Raw genomic sequence first — 23,941 nt, 5'->3', positions numbered from 1 at the left:
TTTCTTCCTTTTTAAACCCTCCAAAAAGTGTCCCCATTCACTTTCATTGTAAGTGCCTCACTGTACCCTTGATTTTTCTGAGGAACGAGTTAATCAACATTATGCAACAAATGCTGTCGATTGAGCTTAACTTGTATTTAACCCAGAATATTCCTTTAAGGAAAACTCTGGAATATCTTTCAATGATTCAATTTCTTGAACCTTGCCAACTTTGGCAAATACATAAATTAGTTCTTCATAAACTCTCAAAAGCAGCACCTCCTGTCGCTCTTTCCTAAGTTTACCATATTCACTAATAAGTCACTTTCAGACACAATCAAAGCTGCATCAAATCAGCAATATGGTTGAGTGGTTGTTTGACTGACTGAGTGTCATACTGTACTGTAAGTCTAAATGAAGCTTCCATTTCACTGTAACTTTAACATATTTGATTTCCATCCCTCTTTGCTCTCTTGTAGCTATTTAGAAGATCTGTTGATATCTCTCCTCTGTTCTGCATTTCACCAGTCCTATATACTCCTCTCCTCTCCTATCTTCTCCTGAGCTGTCTGTTTCTCAATGGCCTTCTCATCTCGTTTCTCATTTTGGGAGAAAAAGGGAAGTATAGTTTCATATCTGTTCATGTGTATTAACTTTTTGTTTACATAAGACAGTTGATGTTTGAAATAGAAGAGGCCCACTTTAAATGTATGTCAAGTTTTCATACCCATTTTCACCCTTTCTCTGACCCTTAAAATTAAACGTGGTACTTTTTGTGTGCCTTTAAGACTTCATATGCCTTAACTCTTTTGAAATCTTTTATTTCAAAAGATGAAGGAAACTTTGATTCCTAATGATAATGACCCCTTTAAAGTGTGCTTGATTTCATATTATAATAGTGACTTGTCCTAATCCACGTTCAGCATATACTTTAGAATTAGTATTGTGTGTGTGTTTGACTGGACTGGGCTTTAGTCAATGAGAGGTCAAAAAGACAGAGGTTAATCTTCAGTCTGACAAAGGGATAATGAGCAAATTTTCCTGACCTTTGTCTCTGTATGTTCACTTTCCCTGAACGAACAGGAATGCCCAGCACATAGTGATACAAAAAGCTGTCACTTTGTACATAGGAAGAATATAGAGTGAACAGGGTTAGTTAGAGGTCACATCCAGCACGTCTCGGGTCTGATGGTTTAATCTCTGGTTTAACTGTACTATTGTGTACATCTGCCCTCCTACAGGTCAAAGATGAAAATGTACCAGGTGCGAAAGGCTCCAGTGTAAGTGAGCAGTGTCTTTGTTACTTTATGACTCAGATTTCAGATGGGTGTCTGATCTCAGATCAGACAAGATCACATTTCCCAGCTTAGCACTCCTCTGCATTGTTATTTTGACTGTGGTTTCATTCTAAAACACATATTGTGTGTACTTTGTATATACTGTATCATTAGGAGGTTATAAATATGAGGTTGTTTAGAAAATGGTTTGTGACCCTAGGTGTGAACTGAGAATTTAAAGATGAGTTAAATCTCTAAGATGACACTGGTCTTTCTCCTTTGGAAATCAATTGACCTGCTCTGTTATTATGGTATGATAAAAAGGTTTCTCTGTTTATTTTCTTTATCAAGATGAAATTGAGTAGAATAGTATAAGCTGATGCAAACAGAAAAAAGTTGTTTTTTAAAGGGCTATTTCATCCAAAAAAACAAACAAAAAAATGTATGACTTGCTTTCTTCTGTGGAACACAAAAGGAGACATTAGGCATTCATTTTAATTGCATTGTTCCCCTTTTAATGAAAGTTATTGAGGCTGTCATTTTGCCTATCATCTGCTTTTTGTGTTCCACGGAAAAAAGAACGTTTTGAAGGTTTAGGTCAGAGTTATCATTTTTGGATGTTTGTGTGAGGCTGTACTGCTGCCTTACTCTAGTGGGTGGGGCCTGTTGACATAATGTCTTGCCCTCTTCCTCCAATCACAGCAGAGGTGGGAGGGGTAGCTTGAGAAGGAAAGAGAGGGAAAGACAAGGAGGAAGCACGTAAAGGATGCTGAGCTAAGGATGTGTGTGTGTATGTCTGAAGCAAATGTGTGTGAGGTTTGCAAGTCATCATGGAGACGGCGGGCTGGAGGCCTGTCCGGCGCGCGCAGAGCGCTGCTGTCGCTTTCATTGGGCCGCAGGAGGCTTTGCACAGTTGGAGGAGCACCAGCATCATCACCTTCAGGATAGATATGAAGGTCTGTGTTTACACAAGAGCTCGTTGTTAGTATCTCTGACTAAAATTTGATTTGTGGTCTGAAACGCCCTGAATCTTTCAGGTTCTGAATTGTGCATAGTAGGCAGTATGTGTGAGAAAGAGAGAAAAAGTGAAAGACTGAGAAATAAAGCAAGCTAGGGCCTGTGCGGTTCATCCTGTAGAGTTTCCAGGGCTGTGAGCCAACGATGCACTGCAGTGACCTTAATTACTGTGTGTGTTAACCTGCCTGACTGTGCTGAAAAAAGAACTTCACAGTGTCTGGTCATTTGGAAGAAAGAGCAGAGGTTTTCAGATGAACTTGGAGTATTTGGTGAGTGGTATGCAATAGATAAACTCTTCCATTCCTTACTGCTGGGCTGGAGAGTGTGAAGACCATCTGAGGCCACGGTCACACTAATATGTTTGAAAATGCATTAATTTAGCTACGTTTATACCTCTCATCCACACTAGTGCAGTGTTTTCCTCCACCTAAAACAAAGCGTTTCAAAAACACTTTTCATTACCGCATACTAAAATGAAAACGGATTAGTGTGGATGTGGCCTAATATTCAGAACAGCTCCTATCTGAAATCTGTTAGCTTTTGGGGAAATTTGTGCATCTCTTGAATTATTTTCCCTGTGGAATTTTACTGTGTAGCTGTTATAGAGAATATCATAGGTTTTTGAGATTATAATGGTTGTTAACTTCAGTACATTTCTGTAAGCAGGTGCTTGTTTTGTGGTGACATCTGTACATGTGTGTGTATTTGGGGTTGTGTGAACAGTCGGACAGTGAGAACAGTCCATCGCAGACAGTGGTGAGTGGCGCAACCGATCAACGTTCAGTGGCACCAAACCAAGAGCGCTCGCCAATTGTAGACCAGCAAAGCAACCGCTCCATGAATGGCCGTCATGTTGGTCTGGAGTCAGACTCATTGGCGAGGACAGGGATGAATGCGGCGCAGAGGGTTATGCCAAAAATGGGATCAGTAGAACAGGCTTCATCGTCCACTTCAGTTCCCAAATCAAGCCCCCTCCAAATTGGCCGCTCCGAGGATGGAGACGACCTTTCCGTTGGTCTGACAAGCCTAATGGGCCGTGCGAGGACTAAAGAACACCGGTCTCGTTCGAGGGCTGCTGAACACAAAGAAACACAAAAACAGAGCAAAGAAAGTCAGATGCCTTCAGAGGAGGCAAAAGAGGAAACCCAAACATCTGTGCCTAACCCTGCATCCAGTCCACCTGCTTCTAAAGTGGACCCTTTTACACCTCCCACTGGATTCATTCCACCTGCCAAGCCCAACCCACTCGCTCCACCCACTGGGTTCATCCTAGCTCCTAAACCCAACCCTTCCACTCAACCTGCATCCAAACCTGATCCTCTGGCCCCATCCTCCAGAATCATACCTTGTCCAAAACCCACCCCTTCAACTCAACCTGCAGCCAAACTTGATCCTCTGGCCCCACCTGCTGGATTCATCCCACCTCCTAAAGTCAACCTCCTGACTCAGCTGACATCCAAATCTGATCCTCTGGCCCCACCTGCTGGATTCATCCCACCTCCTAAACCCAACCCGCTGACTCAGCTGACATCCAAATCTGATCCTCTGGCCCCACCCAACGGATTCATCCCAGCTCCAAAACCCAACCCCACCACTCAACCTGCATCTAAACCTGATCCTCTGGCACCACCAGCGGGATTTGTTCCCGCCCCAAAGCGAGACCCATTTGCACCAGTGGCAGGATTCATCCCCAAGCCCAAAGTTGACCCATTAGCACCCCCTGCAGGCTTTATTCCCGTGACAAGGACTACAGCTGTGCGAAAGCCAGAGGTACATACTGCACCTGTTTCTGAATGCTTTTCAAATGCATGTTTGTTCAGCAAGACAACACTGTCAGTGGATAGGTGAAAGAAACCAAATCTGGAAGATTGATTGCAAAACTAACATCTCACCATATCTCATAATAATCGCTGTTCTTCACCCTTGTGTAAAGTACACTGCAACATGCTGTCATTAACCCTATGAGGTGGATTGAAGTGGTAACTCTGAAACCACTTGATTACTGATTTTGACTCTTGAAATCATTTTCTAAAGCACATAATCTCTGGGTTACCTTTCAAAACCTACATCAGATTTAACGTCCTGTTAATAGATAGAACTCATATAAAAATCTAAGGAATGTTGTGGCTTATGGAGGATATATTGGACTAATAATGAATTAGCACAGAGCATGTCAATTCCAAACTTTTTTTTGTAACTTTAAGCTGCAATTTTGGTGTGTGATGTTGGGATTGGAACTTTTACTGCATGTGAATTTGTTTGGTCCCATGGTTCTGTGTGGGATGGGCCTTATTTTACTGGCTTCTGGCATGGTTGTGGAGTGTCTACTCATTTGGATGTGTTTCCATGCAAATGTACTGACAACGAGCGTATGTGCTGTTGCTGTGAAGGTTAAGGGAGTGTCAAAACCTTCAGCTGCTCCGGCAGGAAAACTTCCATCCCAGAGTGCCTTTGTCGACAACCAACAGGTTTGTGTTCTGCAACTGGCAATTTGACTTGTATGTGTGAGAAAATGAAGGAGTTTAGCTGTGGTTTTGAGAGTGTATTGTCTGAAAATGAAACATAGTTGGTTTGAGAATAGTCACACTGCTGATCCTATTGTTGTCAAGATAAATTTACCTTCACTGACCCTGTTTGGTTCCATCTGTAGGGGTCTTCACTGATGCCCATTTCAGAGAATCACAAACATCTGGAGCAGAACTTTACTGTAAAGCCTCCTGTTATCACAGTCTTTCTTTCTTTCTTTCTTTCTTACTTTCTTTCACTCTATAAATTTTGCTCTTTCTTTCAAACTTTTGCTTTTATTTATTTTGCTCTTCCTTTCGCTCTTCCTTTCTTTTGCTCTCTTTATTTTATTCTTTCTTTTGCTGTCTTTCTTTCACTCTTTCTTTCTTTCACTCTTTATATCTTTTGCTCTCTTTTGCTTTTTCTTTCTTTTGGTCTTTCTTTTTTCTTTCTTTCACTCTTTATTTTTTTGGCTTCTTTCACTCTCTTACTTTCTTGCTTGCTTCTTTCCTTCTTACCCTCCTTTCTTTCATCCTTTCTAGCATTCTTTCTTTCTTTGTGAAGTGTTTAATTAAAATTCACTTGATGATTTTTTTTTTTTTTTGTCCTGTTCAGGTCATTGTCTGGTTTTGATCACTGTTTTGACAAATGTCTAAGTAATTGCAACTTTGTAAGGTGCTTTAATAGCTGCCTCTTGCCCTAGTTGTATTAATTCTATAGCCTCATTCCTGTGAAAACATATGTATAACTATCTAAAAATTGACCTCCGCTGTGTTGGCTTTTTCTGGCCCACTCAGGCCAAGGCAGCTGAGGACCCTGTGGCTCTCCTGCAGGTTGCTCATGAATCTGCCAGTCTGTCTAAGGTTTGTTCACTGCTCTGCCTGTGTCTTATGTCAGACTCAGTAGTCAAATAGTAAATTGTAATACTGTTAGAGGAACCAAATAGTAGTCTGTCATAGTTCAAGACTGACTACTATTTGGTTTTACTCCTCTCTGTATTGAAATAACAATTGGATTCCTGCCTTTGCATCTGTATGTTTGCTTATGTTTGGTTTTCTATGTGTTCTTTTTTTGGCTGATGCTTGTGTGTAAAGAGAACTTGTTTTTGTTTTGTGATAGTTGATGAAAAGTATTGCTGCTGATTGGCACTGTCGTGCAACAGCAAAACACAGTAACTACAAATTTTGTCAACATGTAGTTAACTTATGACCAAAATCAGTAATCTATACTGTGACAGATGGGTTTGGATCAGCTATGTCCAGATTCAGAGAAAACAGAATGTAGGAACTGTAGGTACGACAAAATCCACACTAAAATCAAGTAACTTGAAAGCCATTTTGTTTTTTGTTTTTTGTTTTTTTATTGTACAGTGCTGCAACTGTTTGGTTGTGCTTGAGATTTTGTATTCTTTAAATTATCCAAATTAAACCAACATTTTCATCTCAACATCTCAGATCTTGCAGTTTTCATTTCTAAAGCCACACTTACAACTGGATGTCACTGTCACAGTATCTAACCTAAAAACAGGACGAAAAAGTAATCAAACGTGTTCTGACTTCCTTTTACTCCCTTGCTACAGGTGAAGACAGAGGAGCAGCTTGCTGCAGAAAAGGCCTGGTACAACACTGAGAAGGTGTGGCTAGTCCATAAAGATGGCTTCTCTTTGGGTTAGTACCTAAAGTCCTACATGATGACTAGCCCAGTTCAAGTGAGAAAATGTTTTACTGTATGCTGAGATTTTTTAATACAGCTTGTTTATAATCTATTTTTGGTTTCTCTATAGCGACTCAACTCAAGATGGACCCAGGTTCTCTTCCAGAGGGAAAAGTGAAGGTCAGACTGGAGCATGATGGAACGTTACTGGAAGTTGACGAGGAAGATGTGGAGAAGGTGGGTCGAGTTGTCCTTCTTCATCCATCCATCCATCCATCCATCCATAATATTCAAACGATCTTATCTATCTCATGTCTGTCTGTCAGGCAAATCCCCTGTCGTATGATAGAGTGGAGGATCTGTCCTCTCTTCTTTACCTCAATGAGTCCAGCATTCTTCACAGTCTGCGTCAGCGCTATGGCGGCAACCTGATACACACCTATGCTGGGTCCAACCTGCTGGTGATTAATCCTCTCAGCATCCCTGCCATGTATTCAGAGAAGGTATACATTTTTACTCAAAAATCCTAAACTTACCTCGGTGTTAATGCATGGAGAAATGGAATGAGATGATCTGCTGTCTGTTTGTGTCAGGTGATGCAGATGTTTAAGGGCTGCCGGAGAGAGGAAACGGCTCCTCACATCTTTGCTATAGCACAGTTTGCGTATCGTCAGCTGCTGACCACACGTCAGGACCAGACCATTGTGCTGCTGGGCAGGAGTGGTAGTGGAAAGACCACGAACTGCCAGCACCTGCTGCAGTACCTAGTCACCATCGCAGCGGGCAGTGGGAAAGTGTACTCAGGTAAGGAGGTGGAGCCTTTGTAGATTGTCCTCCTTCATCTTTCCCAGATTTTATTATGTCTTTGGATAAAACAAAAATTTTATTATTAGGACAGTGACCAGAGGAGCTCCAGTGTTAATTTTAGACAGCTTTTTGTTTTAGTCATAATACTAAAGTATTAGCCACGTTTATAGTTATGAGACTGTTAGTAAAATTTCGGTTTTAGACCGTTTAGAATTATATTACATTATAATTTTCCACAGCTGAAAAATGGCAGGCTGTCTACACTGTTCTGGAGGCATTTGGGAACTGTAGTACAGCCATGAACGGGAACACCAGCCGCTTCTCACACATAGTCTCTCTCGACTTTGACCAGGCAGGACAGGTGGCCTCTGCATCTGTTCAGGTAGGGTAGAGTGAGGTGATTACTTATAATTTCAAGGAAGTTCACATAGGATAGAGACAACAAGGAGAATGGCAAATTTGTCTAATTGGTTACATGTCTCTCATATAGACCATGTTGCTGGAGAAGTTCAGGGTGACCAGACGACCAGAGGCAGAGTCAAGCTTCAACGTGTTTTACTATCTGATGGCTGGGGCAGATGCATCTCTAAAGTGAGTTAGAGAAAGAGAGAGAGACACTGCATATTTATTTGCATACTTCTAAAATAAAGCACAAATTTTTCTGGTGATGATAAAGTAAGGCAGTACGTCTTTATTGAGACATATATGGACATCGACCACATCATACAATTGTGCCTTGATACCAAAAACCTTTTCACATATTGCCAGTATTAGGGCATTACTAAATTCATTAACCTAAAATTCAGTATTATTTAAACTAAAAACACAATTTAAATTTTGAAATATATTTAAAATACATTTATACATTGCTTCGACTGTCAATGGGAACTAATCCTAATTGGGATGCGTTAATTGTGCACTATTACTCTGAAATGCTATATAGTATAAATTTTATGCAGTCTGGGATTCATCAAGAGAGGGAGCATTGGCTAATGTAAGTTTTGTACCTTTCAGGACTGAACTACACTTCAATCACTTTGCTGAGAACAGTGCATTTGGGCTCTTTCCTCCCTCTAAGGTAAGAGATACCATACTAGTTCATCATTAAATGGCAGAACTACAACATACTGTATCTCTCTGTGTTTTGTTGTACAGCCTGAGGACAAGCAGAAAGCTGCACAGCAGTTCGCTAAGCTACAAGCTGCCATGAAGGTCCTGGGCATCTCTGGTGAAGAGCAGAAAACAGTGTGGCTGATCTTAGGGGCCATATACCACCTTGGTGCAGCTGGTGCCACAAAAGGTACACCTACTTGCTCCTACAGTGTCTGTCTACACCAGTACTAATGTCTGAATTAGTGAGAAGACATTGAAATAACAGCACGGCTGTTTGGTTGTTCATTAATTTGATCTATAACCATATTGGCTAATTAAAGATGAATGTATTAATGTGCAGGTATTCGTTTTATGAACAGAAGATTATTGGTGTGCTTTGCTAGTAAATGCTTTTTATTGAGGTTTTGTTTGATGAAAGCAGTTTCTGTCGTAGATGAGAAGGGTAATGAATCATGTCTGTGTGCTTCATCTTCCTAATTCCTGTACTGCTCTTTACATGACTCTGAGCTCAGTCATGCTGAGAGCTGTCAACCTGTATTTCTAACTGATAATGAACTGACTGAAGCATGTGATCAGCTCATGAGTACTGTATCAGCTTGCGATCAGCTTGATAAGCCCAAGATCAGCTCATGATGGGTTCATGATCAGTTTGTGATCAGTTCATGAGTGCTGGATCAGCTCGTGATCTGCTAATGATCGGCTCATGATCAACTTGTGATCTGCTCACAATCAGGTCACAATCAATTTGTGATCAGCTTGTCTTCAGCACAAGAGTGCTGTATCAGCTTGTGATCACAATCACAAACAACTCACAATCAGCTCTTGATTAGCTTGAGATCAGCTCATGATCGGTTCAAGATCAGTTTGTGATCAGCTCATGAATGCTGTTTCAGCTTGTGATCACATCACAATTGGCTCATAATCAGCTTATGATCAGCTCACAATCAACTCACGATCAGCTCTTGATTAGTGCAAGATCACAAGATCAATTTGTGATCAGCTCTAAATCGGCTCATTATCAGCAAATGATCAGTTCATGATTAGTTAATTATCAGATCATGGATGCTGTATCAGCTTGTGATCACCTTACAATCATCTCTGTAACAGTATAAGGATGGGCAAGGAAGAGGCGGGAACCGGCTGAACAGTCATGCAAAACTCAACATAAAACAAACAGAAACCATAACACAAGCAGACACACACAATGCATCCCCAACCGGCATCCCCGGCTGCCCCCTTATCTCGCTATCCCACTGATCAGCTGATTCAGCGCTGGCTGCGTTCCATCACGGCCGGGCCACGCCCTCCTCCTCGTCACACTCCTCCCCCTTCCGATTCAGGCTGGGGTGCAACTGGTCTGACACAGTCTCATAATCAGTTTCTTATCAGCTCACAATCAACTCACAATCAGATCTTGATTAGCTTGAGATCAGGCGATCAGCTCATGATTGATGTAACAGCTTGTTATCAACTCATAATCCGCTTATGATCAGCACACAATCAACTCACGATTAGCTCTTGATTAGAGTTCAAGATCAGTTTATGATCAGCTCATGAATGCTGTATCAGCTTGTAATCACCTCATAATCTGCTAATAATCAGCTCAAGTTCAGCTCATGATTGGCTCATGATCAGTTTGTGACTTTCTCATAAGTGCTGTATCAGTTTGATCTGCTCGAAATTGGCTCATGATCAGCTCACTATCACCATGTGATCAACTTGTGATCGGCTCACAATCAACTCATGATCAGCTCTTGATTAGCACAAGATCGGCCTAGGATCAGTTCAGGATCTGTTTGGAATCATCTCATGAGTGCTGTATCGGCTTGTGATCAGCTTATAATTAGCTCATGATGATCAATTTATGATCACTTCATGAGTACTGTATAAGCTTTTGAGCAGCTAATGATTGTCACATGAACAGCTAATGAGTGCTTTATCAGCTCATAATCAGCTTGTGATCAGCTCACAATAGGCTTGTGATTAGCCTGTGATTTTTCTCACGATGAGTTCAAGATTTGCTCATGATCAGCCAACAGTTTGCAAAAAATACAACATTAACTTTAAGATACATTTGTAAATTGAGCCAACAGACCTGAAGTAAGGTCACAATGAGTGTTTGTAGTGGACATTTGTTTCTCAGAGTGTATTTTTACTTCTGTCCACTAAGAGTCAGCAGAGTCTTTCCAGTCATTTAACCAAGACAGCAAATTACTCTTTGGGCTCTTATGAGCAGGTGGCATGTGTGTTATTGATGTTTACAAACAAATGTAATTTAATCTTCAGTGTTTAACATGGTTTCTCTGTGTATAATATTTGTTTTGTGTTTAACATTCTAATAATTTGTTTTTATTGCATATTGATGTTGCATGCTGCTGTTCCCTTCATATCACAGAGACAGATGCAGGTAAACACTCTCTCTCTCTCTCTCTCTCTCTCTCTCTCTCTCTCTCTCTCTCTCTCTCTGTCTGTCTCTCAGAATGAAAGCAGGTTGTTTTATGTTTATTTTATTTATTTAGCATCCTAATCAAGCTTTGTATATCTGTCTTTCATCTAGCTTTGTGTGTGTGTTTTTGCTCTGATATTGAAGGCCAGAATGAAAATGTTTGTTCTCTTTGATCATCAATCCAGGAGATGAAAGTTTCTCCTTGTTCTATGAAAACTTGATCAGAGAGCTTTCTGTGTTTGTAAAAACTAGTGTCACCATAACGTGAATGGTGTTCGAAGGATGTTTTGTGGTAACATTGTTCTTATGTGGTTGTGGCTGTTTGACCCCCTCAGCGGGTCGAAAGCAGTTTGCCAGGCACGAGTGGGCACAGAAAGCTTCATATCTCCTGGGCTGCACACTGGAAGAGCTCTCATCCGCCATCTTTAAACTGCAGGGCAAAGGCTCCCTGCCCCGCTCCGCCAGTGTCCGACAGAGTACAGATGATACGGACAGCTTAGGTACCAGTACCTACACTTTTTGAAATATGAATTTATTTTTATTCACTGAATTAATTTACAGGCGTTGGTCTTTAAATTGTTCTGTATGTTTTTGTTAGCGATCTTAAAGGAATAGTTCACCCCAAAATATAACATTTGTCATTCCAAATCTGTATGGATATTTTTCCATGGAATATCTTGCTATACAATCACAGTTTCTAGTGACCACATCTAAAACCCCATAAAAGCACCATAAAAGTAGTGCTTAGAACATACATTCTAAGTCTTCTGTTATATTCCAATGCTTTTGAAGTCATATGAAAGCTTTGTACTTTTTTGACAGAAAAAGTAACCAAACACAACATGGCATTTTTTTATTCTGGATGCGAGTGTGGGCTAGACACAAGCTTCGGTGGAGGTTAAGATTATCAATAAATAACTACTTAAATTTTGTTCTGTTTTTCCACACAAAACTACCGTATGAATTTAGAAGGCTTGGTATATTGTGCATTAGTCATATAGATTGCTTTTATGTTTTATTTGTACTTGGAGCTTAAAAGACATGGTCACTATGAACTGCTGTTATATGGCAAGAGCTGTGTAATGATTATTTTTGTTTTCCTTGGAATTAATAAAAGTATACAGATTTGAAACAATGTGAGGGTAAGTAAATAGTGAGCCTGTTTACTTACACACCAATACGATGATTACTCTCTAAAATCAGCTTATTTAAAAAACCGAACAAGGCAAGTTTACATGACGTTTGAAATAATCACATTATTTTTCTACTTTTGATGTCAAACCGTGAAGAGACATGCGCTCAACACCTGCGCATATTGGATGAGCCGGTAAGAACACCGGGTAAGGTGTTTACATGGCACGCAAAATCAGCGTAATGGGCAAAAATCTACCCCTGTCAATCGGGTTATTCAAAAGACGTTTATGTCCTTTACACCGATAAAGGAATGCGGTTTATTGCATTTACATGACCTCTGTTGTAGGCTTAGTAAGCATAATCGGTGTAAGAACGTGCATGTAAATGTGCTCAGTGACATAATTTTAAATGTGATTAATGTTTCCCTAGCAGTCTTTTTATTGTGTTTCAGCATCGAAAGCGACAGCAGCAGAGTGTTTAGAGTCCATGGCGTCTAGTTTATACTCTGAACTTTTCACGCTTCTCATCTCTCTTATTAACAGGTTAGTAGTCAGTGGTCACCATAGTGCAGCAGGAACTTGTTTCAAATCAAGTGACCCATTCAGATGTCTCTCTCTTTGTTTTCAGAGCTCTGAAGTCCAATCAGCATTCTCTCTGTTCTTTGCTGATTGTGGACACCCCAGGATTCCAGAATCCCCGGCAGGTGAAGAACCAGCGCGGGGCCACGTTTGAGGAGCTCTGTCATAATTACGTTCAGGAACGGCTGCAGACTCTTTTCCAAGAGCGAACGTTTGTACAGGAGCTGGAGCGTTACAAAGAGGTGCACATACTCTCACGCAGTCATAATGCTCTCAAATAATAATAATAAGTCTTACTCATGAGCTTTGATGTCAGCATTATGTGATGAGGCAGAGTCATAGTCTATTTGAACAAACCGATTTTCTTCGTGATAAAATAACTACTCTGTGCTCCTTTAGGAAAACATTGAGATCACCTTGGATGACCTGGAGCCTAGTCCTTCTCGATCATTGGCTGTGATTGATCAGTCCTCTAGCCAGGCCCTGGTAAGATGCACATGCAGGACATAAATAATTATTATGTTGAGAATAAATTAAATGCTCTCAATTTAATGTTAAAGATATGTTTGATGTTAAATGGCACCTTTTCTTCTATTGACCACAGGGGTGTTCGTGGGGGGGTCAGGGTGGGTTGAGAGTTTGGTAGGGGGAGGGGATATATTGGGGGTTTAATGTTTAAAGTTTTTGATTCATTATATAGATGTTGTTGTAATTTGTGTTAATTTATGAATCATTAAAAATTTTAATAACAAAATGGCACCTTTTAAATAATTATTCAATGTGGGTCTGTGGTTCAGGTGCGTACGCTGTCCCGGACAGATGAGGCAAGGGGTCTGCTCTGGCTGATGGATGAGGAAGTTCTGCAGCCAGGAGGATCCGAGGACACACTTCTCCAAAGACTCTTCAGTTACTACGGCCCTGCAGAAGGGGAGAGCAAAGGTCATACACACATTCATTTCTTAGCTATGTAAATAATACAAATATTTATACAATCTATACATAAATCTATACAAATAAATAAGGATTACTGCTGTCAGTCAATTATATATTTTTTTAAGCGTGTAATTTTTTGCAGTTAATCGCGATTAATCGCAGATTTTGAAAGTGCTGAAATTTGACACTAAATATAGTTATTTTCCTGTTGAAATGCATTTATTTTCATCTTAGGAAAGAAAACAAAACTATATGTAACAATATAATGGTTTATTAAAATTTTCCAAACAAAGCCTTCCACAGTAGGCTGTAAATATAGAAATGCACTAAAATAGCACCAATTCAAGTAACATTCAATGTTTCGCAAAGTCTAAGTGGCAGGTTAACTAATTGAAAGAACTAGTCTCCCCATAGGTTGCATATTCATTGCAATGGGCATTAAATCTCATAAACTGTCATCCTTCAAAATATTAATCAGCCGTCAGTCTGTGGCTATTTGCTTTGCTACAGCAATCGTGAAGCTGATTGGCTTCATGATTCACGTTAAGTAGCAACATCAGCATCAAGCACCCTTTGAACTCCACATGAAGAGTGCTTGCAGACAAAAATGTCTCATTCTGTGTTTTGGTGATAGGTAAGACTTGACGTGCTTCTGTGGTAAATGTTTTTGGGTTTTTTTTTCAATTTGGAATGCCCCAATTCCCAATGTGCTTTTAAGTCCTCGTGGTCGCGTAGTGATTCGCCTCAATCCGGGTGGCGGAGGACGAATCCCAGTTGCTTCCGCGTCTGAGACCGTCAACCCGCGCATCTTATCACGTGGCTTGTTGAGCGCATTGCCACGGAGACATAGCATGTGTGGAGGCTTCACGCCATCCACCGCGGCATCCACGCTCAACTCACCACGCGCCCCACCTAGAACGAACCGCATTATAGCGACCATGAGGAGGTTACCTTATGTGACTCTACCCTCCCTAGCAACCGGGCCAGTTTGGTTGCTTAGGAGACCTGGCTGGAGTCACTCAGCACGCCCTGGGATTCGAACTAGCATACTCCGGGGGTGGTACCAGCGTCTTTTACCACTGGGTTACCCAGACCCCGCTTCTGTGGTAATTAAAATGCACCTTACATGGGCTGAAAAATACTTGATTTCTATCACAAATCCCATCTGGGCTTGTTTTGTACATAAAATAGTGTTAAGAGGTCCTTTCCCTATCATTTGATCACTGACACCGAAGCGCTGTTGTGCGTGTGTTGTGTGTGTCAGTGCAGACACACTACAAAGGTTCCGCCCTTCAAACCAGCGTTTATGCTGGTTTATGCTGTATTAATGGTAAATGCGTTAATCGCGATTAAGAAAAATTAACGCTTTAAACTTTTTAAATGAACTGCATGTTAACATGTTAATTCTGACAGCTCTAATAGGTATATATTATAGCCTTCTGTTATTTTATATAAAGCTAATCATAATTACTATAGACTAATCCTAAATGTTTTTGCATTTTTAGACAAAAAATAAATAAATAAATAAAAAAATAATACTACGTATTATGTTTTTTTTGTATTTATTTTTTTTTAATTTTTTTTATATAAATGAGAATGACCACAAAGGGAGGTTTTGTCAAATTTAGCTCACTTCTTGGTACAATTTTGTCCTCAAATTATAAGTAAACCTACACATACACCTTAACTCGCACACACAAACACACGTTCTGCCCTGGATTCACGTACTGTATATCTTGTTTTGCTGCAGGTCACACTGTGCTGGTAAAGAGTGAAAACACGCATAACTTCCTGCTCGGCCACAGTCATGGGACAGATTGGGTGGAATACGACACAAATGGTTGGCTGAACCTTGCCAAGCTAAACCCCACCCCGCAAAATGCAGCCAATCTGCTTGCGAATTCCCAGAAGTAAGATCTGCCCACAATCCTTTGCTCTAGTCACCTCCGTATTAATGAGTAAATCAGAATCTCCTTAAAGAATAAGCAATAAACTTCTATATATTATAAATAATGTATATAAATATAACTATATAACTAATATATATTGTTTTCTAAACAATAAAGAAAACATACTTGAGTTGTCCCTGTCATTTCAACAGGAAGAGCATTAGTGGGTTGTTTGTGGGCCGCTCCAGCAGTGCTGCAGTTCTGAGCGGCTCTATTGCTGGACTGGAGGGCGTCTCTCAGCTGGCCATGCGTCGGGCCACCGGCATGAGGAAGACCTTCACTACAGGCATGGCTGCAGTCAAGAAGAAGTCTCTTTGCCTTCAGATAAAACTTCAAGTGGTGAGTTTTTCAGAGGGTCATTAAATGTCTCTCTCTCTTTCTTTCTTTGCCTTTCAATTTTAAATGACTGATTCTTTATATGCAATATTGCTAAAAGATCAACACAAATAAGGTACTTGAAATGGTAATAAAAAAATAAAAAAAACAGTAAAATTATATATTTCTTTTTCTGTCAGGATGCACTGTTGGACACAGTCCGCAGATCCAGAGTTCACTTTGTGCACTGTCTGTTACCCCGAGCGGAGGCACTTCGGGCAGCAGGGTCCCCAGAGGCCCCAGGAGAAATCTGTGACCCTGGACTCATGCAGCTAGATGTGGCTTTACTAAGGGCTCAGGTCCGTGGCTTCAAACTGCTGGACAGCTTGAGGATTTACAGACAAGGTGATAAGAGAGAATGAATAGTAATGTGGGAGATGAAGATGTGTGATTCACAACCCAATTCACAAGACAAAATAAAATCAAAATTGAACTTATTTGATTTCTCAAGAAATGTTCCTGGTCTTACTGTGTGCAGTTAATCAATGCCCTTAATTCTAAAGATGTGTTAGTTATCATAATCTTTTATCAAAGTAGTTAGTAATAACTTTCTCTACCTCTGAAACAACTTTTCTGCTTATATAACCAAGGGCATGGGGGCAGGGAAAATAATATTAAAGTGATAGTTCACCCTAAACTTTTAATTCTCTTATCATTTACTCACCCTCATGCCATCCCAGATGTGTATGACTTTCTTTCTTCTGCTGAACACAAACGAAGATTTTTAGAAGCTCTGTAGGTCCATACAATGGGAGTGCAATGGGAGAGATTTATAGTAAAAAAAAAGGACTTAATATTGATCTGTAACAATTTTGTAAGTCACTTTGGATAAATCTTCTGCTGAATGACTAAATTTAAATATAAATGTAAAAAAACAATGTAAGAAAACGAACAAAGCCTTTGATATGTCCCGTATGAACTTTGTCTAAACTGGAAATACTTCAACACAGGACAGAAAACTGCACTTGTCAGGTTATTTCATGGTGTCTTTAAGTGCGTAGTGAATGCTGTTAAATGTTGTCTCTTTAGAAATTTACAGTTAAAATGGACCAATGAATCCATGCATTCCTTGTACAGGTTTCCCTGATCACATGGTCTTCTCTGAGTTCCGAAGACGCTTTGACATTTTGGCTCCTCACCTGACCAAGAAACTGGGCCGAAACTACATTGTGAAGGATGAGAAACGAGTGAGTAGTTGTTTAAGAGAGAAAATAGCACATCAGTAATAAAACAAGAGCTTTAGAAATGACAGAAATAAACTTTTGAGCTTCACTTACTCTTGTGTGTTGTGAATCCAAGACAGAAATGAACTCTGGGTAATTGTGGGTTATTATTATGGCTTAATCAAGAATCCCCAGCTGGGCCTCTGACTCGAATCAATACACAGAGCAGACAGGAAAAATGTAGTAATTGCTCTGGGCTTTAGCGCTTACTAAATGGCCACATGTACTGCAATTATCAGCTTGAAAAATGTCTCCGTCCATGGGGCCTCCAAATCTTATTTTGGCTCAGTGATTGGAGAGACCAAAGAAAAGTCTTCTACAAAACCCTAAATGTAACTTGGCCTTGAGCATGCAAAGCGCTGACAGGGTCCCAAATTAACACTCGCCACGCACCAAATGCGAGTAAAAATGTAAATAAAACCTACATAAAGGTGAGGTGTGTCATTTTTTGTGCCACTAGAGTACAATGGAATTGGCAAAAAAAAAAAAAAAAGGAGCTTTCCCTATCTGCCATTGGTTGAGTGAACAGACTGCCCCACTCCAAAATTCCTGCCATTGCTTGATCCAGTGTGGCTGTCGGCTGAACAGAACTAGATTAAAAATATTTAAAAATTATGCAAAATACATTTTCATGGGAAGTATGAAATATTTATCTCTTGTAAATTGTCTCAGTTCAGTTAGGAGTTTTCATTTTGGACCCTGATGCAGACTTTTTTGTGGTAAAAAGAGCGTAGAAAGATGCCCTGTCAGAGAAGGTCAATGGTGTTGAAAGTCCCAGTGGAAGGAGGAAAGATGCAAATAGAGAGAATTAGGGAGAGACAGAACCATGTTTCTCTTGTATCAGCGTCTCAGTGGAGGGTTTCTTTGAAACAGATTCAAACAATGGCCCTTTAGTTGTTAGGGGCCAGCGCCCCCTTTAGTGGTGTAATCTAGATGGGTCCTTTCAGATAGATCAAGTTCTCAAGACCTTTCCGCATGAGAGTGTCAGTGTCACTGTGGGGGCTGATGGTTGTCTGGACAGTTTAGGGGCCGTAGCAGACCTGGAAAGCAGAGACTGACCAGTGCGTGGATGTACACATGGGTCAGTAGTGTTTTAGTAATGTAGACTGTGTGAGCTAGAGATGACACAGTGTGTGTGTCTTGCAGGCAGTAGAGGAGCTTTTGGAGTCCCTGGAATTGGAGAAGAGCAGCTATCACATGGGCCTGAGCAGGGTGAGTACACATACACACACACACACACACACTTCCCTTCATTCTGTCACCTATGAAGCGTTGAAGGATGCAGGTAAATCTGTAATATCAAAAAGTAGTAGGTGATATTCCTACTGTGCAGTGTCGTGTTGGACTTCTGAAATTATGAGTTCCACTCTTTGCAATGGTTTTTGTGCACAGTATAAATGTATTTTGCAATTATATTTGCCATTTACATTAGCATTTAGTCATTTTGAAGGCACTTTAATCCAAAGCAACCTACAATAAACAGAATGAGCAATTTGTTATACAAAAGTCAACAAAATCTGCTGCAATAGTAGGTAGAGTAGTACAGAAGCTAGAGCAGAAGAAACAGACTAAGTAAGAATTATTATAATATATATTTTTATTAGATTTTATTCAATTTTATTACATGGTTTTTGGGTTGAAGGAATATGAAACAGCATTTACCTTACACTGTTACAGAAAACCAATACTATAGCTTCATATTTTTGTATGTTTCTGTTAACAAACTATTAAAACCAAGGCACTTCAAAGTCTTGTCAAGCTGAGGTCAATTATGGTTCAATTAACATGCATACATGCAGGACAAGGCCGAGCTACAACAGAATTATCTATTAGTCCGACTTTGCAAAAATTGAACTGGTACTATTTCAGTCGGACTAAAGAATTTACACAACATTTTTAAAGACGTATTTTTGTTTTGACTGAAATCAAATTTAAAGGGCATGTAAATGTACTGAATGTCAGTTAAGAAAAATTTGACGTTTAACACTATTTGATGTCATATTTCACAAGATTTGTTTATTTATATTGTTGTACTGTTTATTATTTTCTTTAACATTTTTTTTTTGAGGGGGCACTGCCTCCCTTGCCTACTTGGAGAAAACACCACTGCTGCTGTGTGTGTTTTTCTGTGAGCGACTGTAAACCACTCGCGGCTGGATGTGAGAAACATGAGTCCAAGCGTGAGCTCCTTTGTTTGTTTGAGTCTTTTCTAGTTCTGTCTTTCTGGCATCCTGCGCCGCCACTAATCAGTCTAAACAGACGCTGGCATGCAACAGATTAATCCCATCAGCTGAAAATTCACACAGAGCCGAAGAGACCTCAGAAAAATACATCAGCGCTGCAAACAAGTCCCACCTGACGTGCTCCCAGAAGAATGGGGATTTATTGGACCGTATTATAAGTTTGAATAGTTAGTAATCATTTTGTGGCAGCTACAAATGGCTTCAGGATTTGTGAAGGCTGAACTGCACTCTGAAATGGATTACAACATTAAAGATCCCTTCACAAAGGATTCAAGCAGCGAAAAACATAACGATTTACAATTCTACTGACATCTCCTGTCAGTTCTGCTTGACTTCTGCTGTTACAAGTACTCGCAATGCTAAATAAACTCCAAAAATGCGTTAAATGGAAATTGATTCACTGAGTTTGTTGTTCAGATTGTTCTGGTTGGCTGTCCTGTTTTGGATATGATTCTTGATGTCTCAGCTTATTGGATGGGTCAGTTGAGAGATGATCTAATTGGATGTGTATAATCACAAGAGGTCTTCTTGGTTTTCGTATCTATTGCTCCAGCTCAGGTGTAAAACAGTCTGAGCAAACACACACAAACATTTTCCTGATTAACTTTTTATTTGTTATTTTCATTTAGTCTTCTTTTTGTTGAATTTAATTTATATTTAAGTCTTAATTCTTTTTTATATATATTTGATTACATGAACAATGTCAGCTTGCTAATGTTGTTATGTTATAGAAGCTCTATTACAAATTAAAGCAGCATATGTTTGAGAATACAGCACTATGTTCATACACACTCTCTTCCTGATGTTATATAGAATAAACACTTTTTGGGGGAGACTCTCTATGCTGTTGTCAGGTTTAACCCCCAAATGTGTGTTTGTGTGTGTTAGGTGTTCTTCAGAGCTGGAACTGTGGCTAAACTCGAGGGACAAAGGGATGAATACACCAGACAGAACATCACACTGTTCCAAGCAGCCTGCAGGGGGTACTTGTCCCGACAGACCTTCAAGAAGAGGAAGGTAAACTCATTTTCCCTCCACTGCATCTCCTCTGTGTTTCCTTGCAGTCCTGAGCTGAATTTGAATGTCCGCCACTGTAATCAATCACAAAAAGTCTCCACAAATATTTGTCCTACTTCTGTCTGCTTGTAAGACAAGTAGTACTAAAACATACACAAAACACAGCTGCTAAAAAATATTTTCCTCACTGGTAAACAAAATGCCACGGATGACGTGCTGTCGATCTGGAATGTGTCAATGTAGTAGTAGTTAAAAAAAAATACAATTTGTTTTTTTTTAAACAATGATCCTTCTCCTATACAATCCTTAGAATCCTATAGAATCCCTATGGAATCCATAGAAACCCTTTAGAATCCCTGTAGAATCCCTATAGAATTCCTATAAAATCCTAGTAGAATTCCTGAAGAATCCCTATAGAATCCTGAAGAAACCCTATAGAATCTTTATAGAATCAAATTAAATCCCTATAGAATTTGTAGAATCCCAATAGTATACTATAGAATTCCTGTAGAACAGTTTTTCCCAACCCTGTTCCTGGAGTCCCCCCAACACCACATTTTGGATATCTCCCTAATTAAACACACCTGATTCAACTCATCAGCTCATTAGTGGAGACTCCAAGACCTGAATTTGGTGTGTCAGAAAAGGGAGATATACAAAATGTGCAGTGTTGGGGGACCTCCAGGAATAGGGTTGGGAACCATTGCTGTAGAATCCTTGTAGAATTAATCTAGAATCCCTATAGAATAATTTACAATTCCTTTAGAAGCCCTCTATAGAATCCTTGTAGAATGCCTATAGAATACTTAGAATCCTAGTAGAATATCTATAGAATCATATACTACTCTTGTAGAAACCCTTTAGTATCCCTGTAGAATCCATGTTGAATACCTCCTATAGAATTTATGTAGAATCCCTATAGATACCCTGTAGAATCCCTATAGAATCAAATAGATCTCTATAGAATCCTAGTAGAATCCCTATAGAATACTATAGAATTCCTATTTAATCCCTGTAGAAGTCCTGTAGAATACCTATAGTATTCATGTAGAATCCCTATAGAATCATTTACAATTACTGTAGAATCCCTTAAGAATGCCTATAGAATCCCTATAGAATCTATAGACTATTGACACAACTTGCTACAGGTGACATTTTGAGCACAATTTGTCACCTGTTCAGTCTTTCTAGAATTATAAAATTCAATAAAAGCATCATAAACATCCTTAAACACGTTCAGATAACACTGAACAAGAACATTGATCTTTTTATGTCAAGCTTTTAATACACTCAACTTCATGTAATTCACAGATGAAGATCTGTCTTATCAGCATGTTTGCTTTGATCCACGTAATGCTTAAACTTAAAATCAGAAGATACAGATCTGCTCACACTGTCTGTCTCCCTTTCTTTCCCTCTCTCTAAACAGATCCAGGATTTGGCCATCCGTTGTCTCCAGAAGAACATTAAGAAGAATCGTGGTGTGAAGGACTGGCCTTGGTGGAAGCTTTTCACCACCGTACGGCCTCTAGTAGAAGTTCAGCTCACCGAAGAACAGATTCGAGGAAAAGACGTGAGTCTGTCTGCCTTGCTCTTTATTTCATCTCAGACTTTCTCACTATGCAAAGCCTCTGTCAATCTTTATGATGGTATATAGATTTAGAATTTCAGATGAGGAGGAATGGAAGGTTTATCTGCCTGTGCATATGTGTGTATGTGATAACGTTTGCCTTAAAGGTGACATGATCTAGGGCTCTTGTTGCATCAGCCGTAGAGCTGTGGCATCTCTTTGATTTTGGCTCCCATCACATCTCAATCTGAGCTCAAAGCATTTGCTTTGGAGATGTCACATTGGTGTCTGCCCTCTTCCTGAACCCAGCTAGAGGCAGAGAGATCTGCCTTATCAAAAGAACATCTGACCATCACAATATTAGTTTAACAAACCTCAGGCCAAAGATGGTCTTGTTCTTATCTAAATATTCAGTATTGTCTTGTTAACACTGCTTGCACTAGAGAGAATATTGTCATTTCTGACTCGTAGGAGGAGATCATGTATCTGAAGTTAAAGCTGGAGAAGGTGGAGAAGGAGAGAAATGAGCTGCGACTGACCTCGGATCGTTTGGAGAGCAGAGTAAGAGACAAGCATCTGATTTGACTTCAGGACTAGGCAAAGCAGGGCCTAATTTTATTGTCCTGCTCTGGTTGAGTAAAACAAGAGATAGGGAGAGCTGGAGAAAACAAAAGTGAACGAATGGGTTCTTTTTTGTAAGTTAAGAAGGTTATATTTGTTAATGTAGATCACAGAGCTGACTGCAGAGCTGTCGGATGAGAGGAACTCTGCGGAGTCTACGTCACAGCTGCTGGAGACGGAAACAAGCGAGAGGTTACGGCTTGAGAAAGACATGAAGGATATGCAGGTATGTAAACTCTTGGACTGACTGAAAGTTGTGTTTTAAAGATTTTTGGAGAAACCTCAGGAGGAACTTTCTGTTTATTAAACCTTGTTAAAGAGGTAAAAGAGAGAGTTTTTAATGTCTGAGGAGGTTATGGTGGGAGTGGATTTTTGCAAGTGGGTCGCTGTGGAATATACCTGTTCCTGTCTTCTTTTTAAACGCAGGTGAAGTTTGTTGCTGTTAAGAAACAGATGGAGTCCATGGAGATGGAGATCATGGAGGCAAGGCTCCTCCAAGCATCAGAACTCAACGTTGAAATGGACAATGATGGAGATGACGATTCAGGTACCAAAAATAAACTGCAGTACAGATGACCAATCAGAGAGCAGCCAGAGGAGGTGTGGCAACCCGGAAGCTTGACTATAGAATTGCTTCACTTTATAAAGAAAATAGCCATTATTTTAGAGGAAGTGAGTTTTTCTCAAATGTATGGACGAAGAGACTGGCCAATTGATTTGTGATTTGGTTAGAAACTGCTTAACACGACACACTTTAACTAAGTAATTTTTTGTCAGGTGGTGAATGGAGACTGAAATATGAACGAGCCATTAGAGACACAGAATTCACAAAGAAGAAACTCCAGCAGGAACTGGATGACAAGCTGGAGACAGAACAACAGAACAAAAGACACCTGGAGAGAAAAGTCAGTAAAACTAACACACTACACACAGGCAAGCACTACACAAACCACACACACACACGCACACACTCTGCATGCTATTTATTATCTGGATTCAAACTGCAAACATCTGCTACAAAATCAAATATGTGCTTGAACAGCTCAAAACTCTCCAGAATGATGTAGTGTGTAATACCAGATGTGTGTAATATTCTGATGTTAGAAACCAGCGACACTTCATGACAAAAAAGTGGAAGAATAAATAGTTTCTTTGTCTAACCTTGCCCCTCTCTCTCTGTAGTTAGCAGACTTGCAGGCCGATCAGGAGGAGTCCCAGCGATCTGTCCAGCAGCTGAAGAAGAAATGTCAGCGACTGGGAGCTGAACTGCAAGACACGAAACTGCACCTGGAAAATCAAGAAGGACGCAACCATGAACTGGAGAGAAAACAGAGAAAGTAAGAGCCAGTTACACACATAAAGGCGCATACCTCATTTTGTGTGAATTCTGATTATAGAGATTATTGTTTGGGATTTTTAGTTGTTTGGTGGTTTGGGTTGTTTTGTTTTATTGACCTGTCTGATAGTTTGGGCTGTTTGTTCTCTGTTTGGACTATTTGAT

The 23,941-nt window shown here is 40.0% G+C and overlaps 1 protein-coding gene across 4 annotated transcripts in view; it reads left to right on the top strand.

Moving 5' to 3' along the window:
• LOC127433778 (unconventional myosin-XVIIIa-like) overlaps nucleotides 1–23,941 on the top strand; it is a 63,542-nt gene that overhangs the window by 23,361 nt on the left and 16,240 nt on the right. For 2 of the 4 annotated variants that reach the window (XM_051685971.1, XM_051685970.1), the window contains exons 3-27: nucleotides 6,358–6,445; nucleotides 6,562–6,668; nucleotides 6,758–6,934; nucleotides 7,025–7,235; nucleotides 7,478–7,620; nucleotides 7,729–7,829; nucleotides 8,253–8,316; nucleotides 8,394–8,538; nucleotides 11,133–11,297; nucleotides 12,383–12,473; nucleotides 12,559–12,751; nucleotides 12,909–12,995; nucleotides 13,307–13,448; nucleotides 15,193–15,352; nucleotides 15,544–15,730; nucleotides 15,907–16,111; nucleotides 16,844–16,953; nucleotides 18,136–18,201; nucleotides 20,121–20,249; nucleotides 21,679–21,822; nucleotides 22,291–22,380; nucleotides 22,547–22,666; nucleotides 22,867–22,987; nucleotides 23,218–23,345; nucleotides 23,623–23,777. In XM_051685971.1, the coding sequence (XP_051541931.1) occupies nucleotides 6,358–6,445; nucleotides 6,562–6,668; nucleotides 6,758–6,934; nucleotides 7,025–7,235; nucleotides 7,478–7,620; nucleotides 7,729–7,829; nucleotides 8,253–8,316; nucleotides 8,394–8,538; nucleotides 11,133–11,297; nucleotides 12,383–12,473; nucleotides 12,559–12,751; nucleotides 12,909–12,995; nucleotides 13,307–13,448; nucleotides 15,193–15,352; nucleotides 15,544–15,730; nucleotides 15,907–16,111; nucleotides 16,844–16,953; nucleotides 18,136–18,201; nucleotides 20,121–20,249; nucleotides 21,679–21,822; nucleotides 22,291–22,380; nucleotides 22,547–22,666; nucleotides 22,867–22,987; nucleotides 23,218–23,345; nucleotides 23,623–23,777 (3,329 nt within the window). Of the gene's footprint in view, nucleotides 1–458; nucleotides 599–1,221; nucleotides 1,260–2,996; nucleotides 4,044–4,663; nucleotides 4,742–4,923; nucleotides 4,981–5,575; nucleotides 5,642–6,357; nucleotides 6,446–6,561; nucleotides 6,669–6,757; nucleotides 6,935–7,024; nucleotides 7,236–7,477; nucleotides 7,621–7,728; nucleotides 7,830–8,252; nucleotides 8,317–8,393; nucleotides 8,539–11,132; nucleotides 11,298–12,382; nucleotides 12,474–12,558; nucleotides 12,752–12,908; nucleotides 12,996–13,306; nucleotides 13,449–15,192; nucleotides 15,353–15,543; nucleotides 15,731–15,906; nucleotides 16,112–16,843; nucleotides 16,954–18,135; nucleotides 18,202–20,120; nucleotides 20,250–21,678; nucleotides 21,823–22,290; nucleotides 22,381–22,546; nucleotides 22,667–22,866; nucleotides 22,988–23,217; nucleotides 23,346–23,622; nucleotides 23,778–23,941 lie in introns of all 4 variants that reach the window. The other 2 variants (XM_051685967.1, XM_051685968.1) reach the window with 2 other exon arrangements.

This window comes from Myxocyprinus asiaticus, chromosome 43 (genome assembly GCF_019703515.2).
Source record: "Myxocyprinus asiaticus isolate MX2 ecotype Aquarium Trade chromosome 43, UBuf_Myxa_2, whole genome shotgun sequence".
NCBI lineage: Eukaryota > Metazoa > Chordata > Actinopteri > Cypriniformes > Catostomidae > Myxocyprinus > Myxocyprinus asiaticus.
Note: the sequence above shows the minus strand (reverse complement) of the source record. Positions and strands in the feature narration are given on the sequence as shown.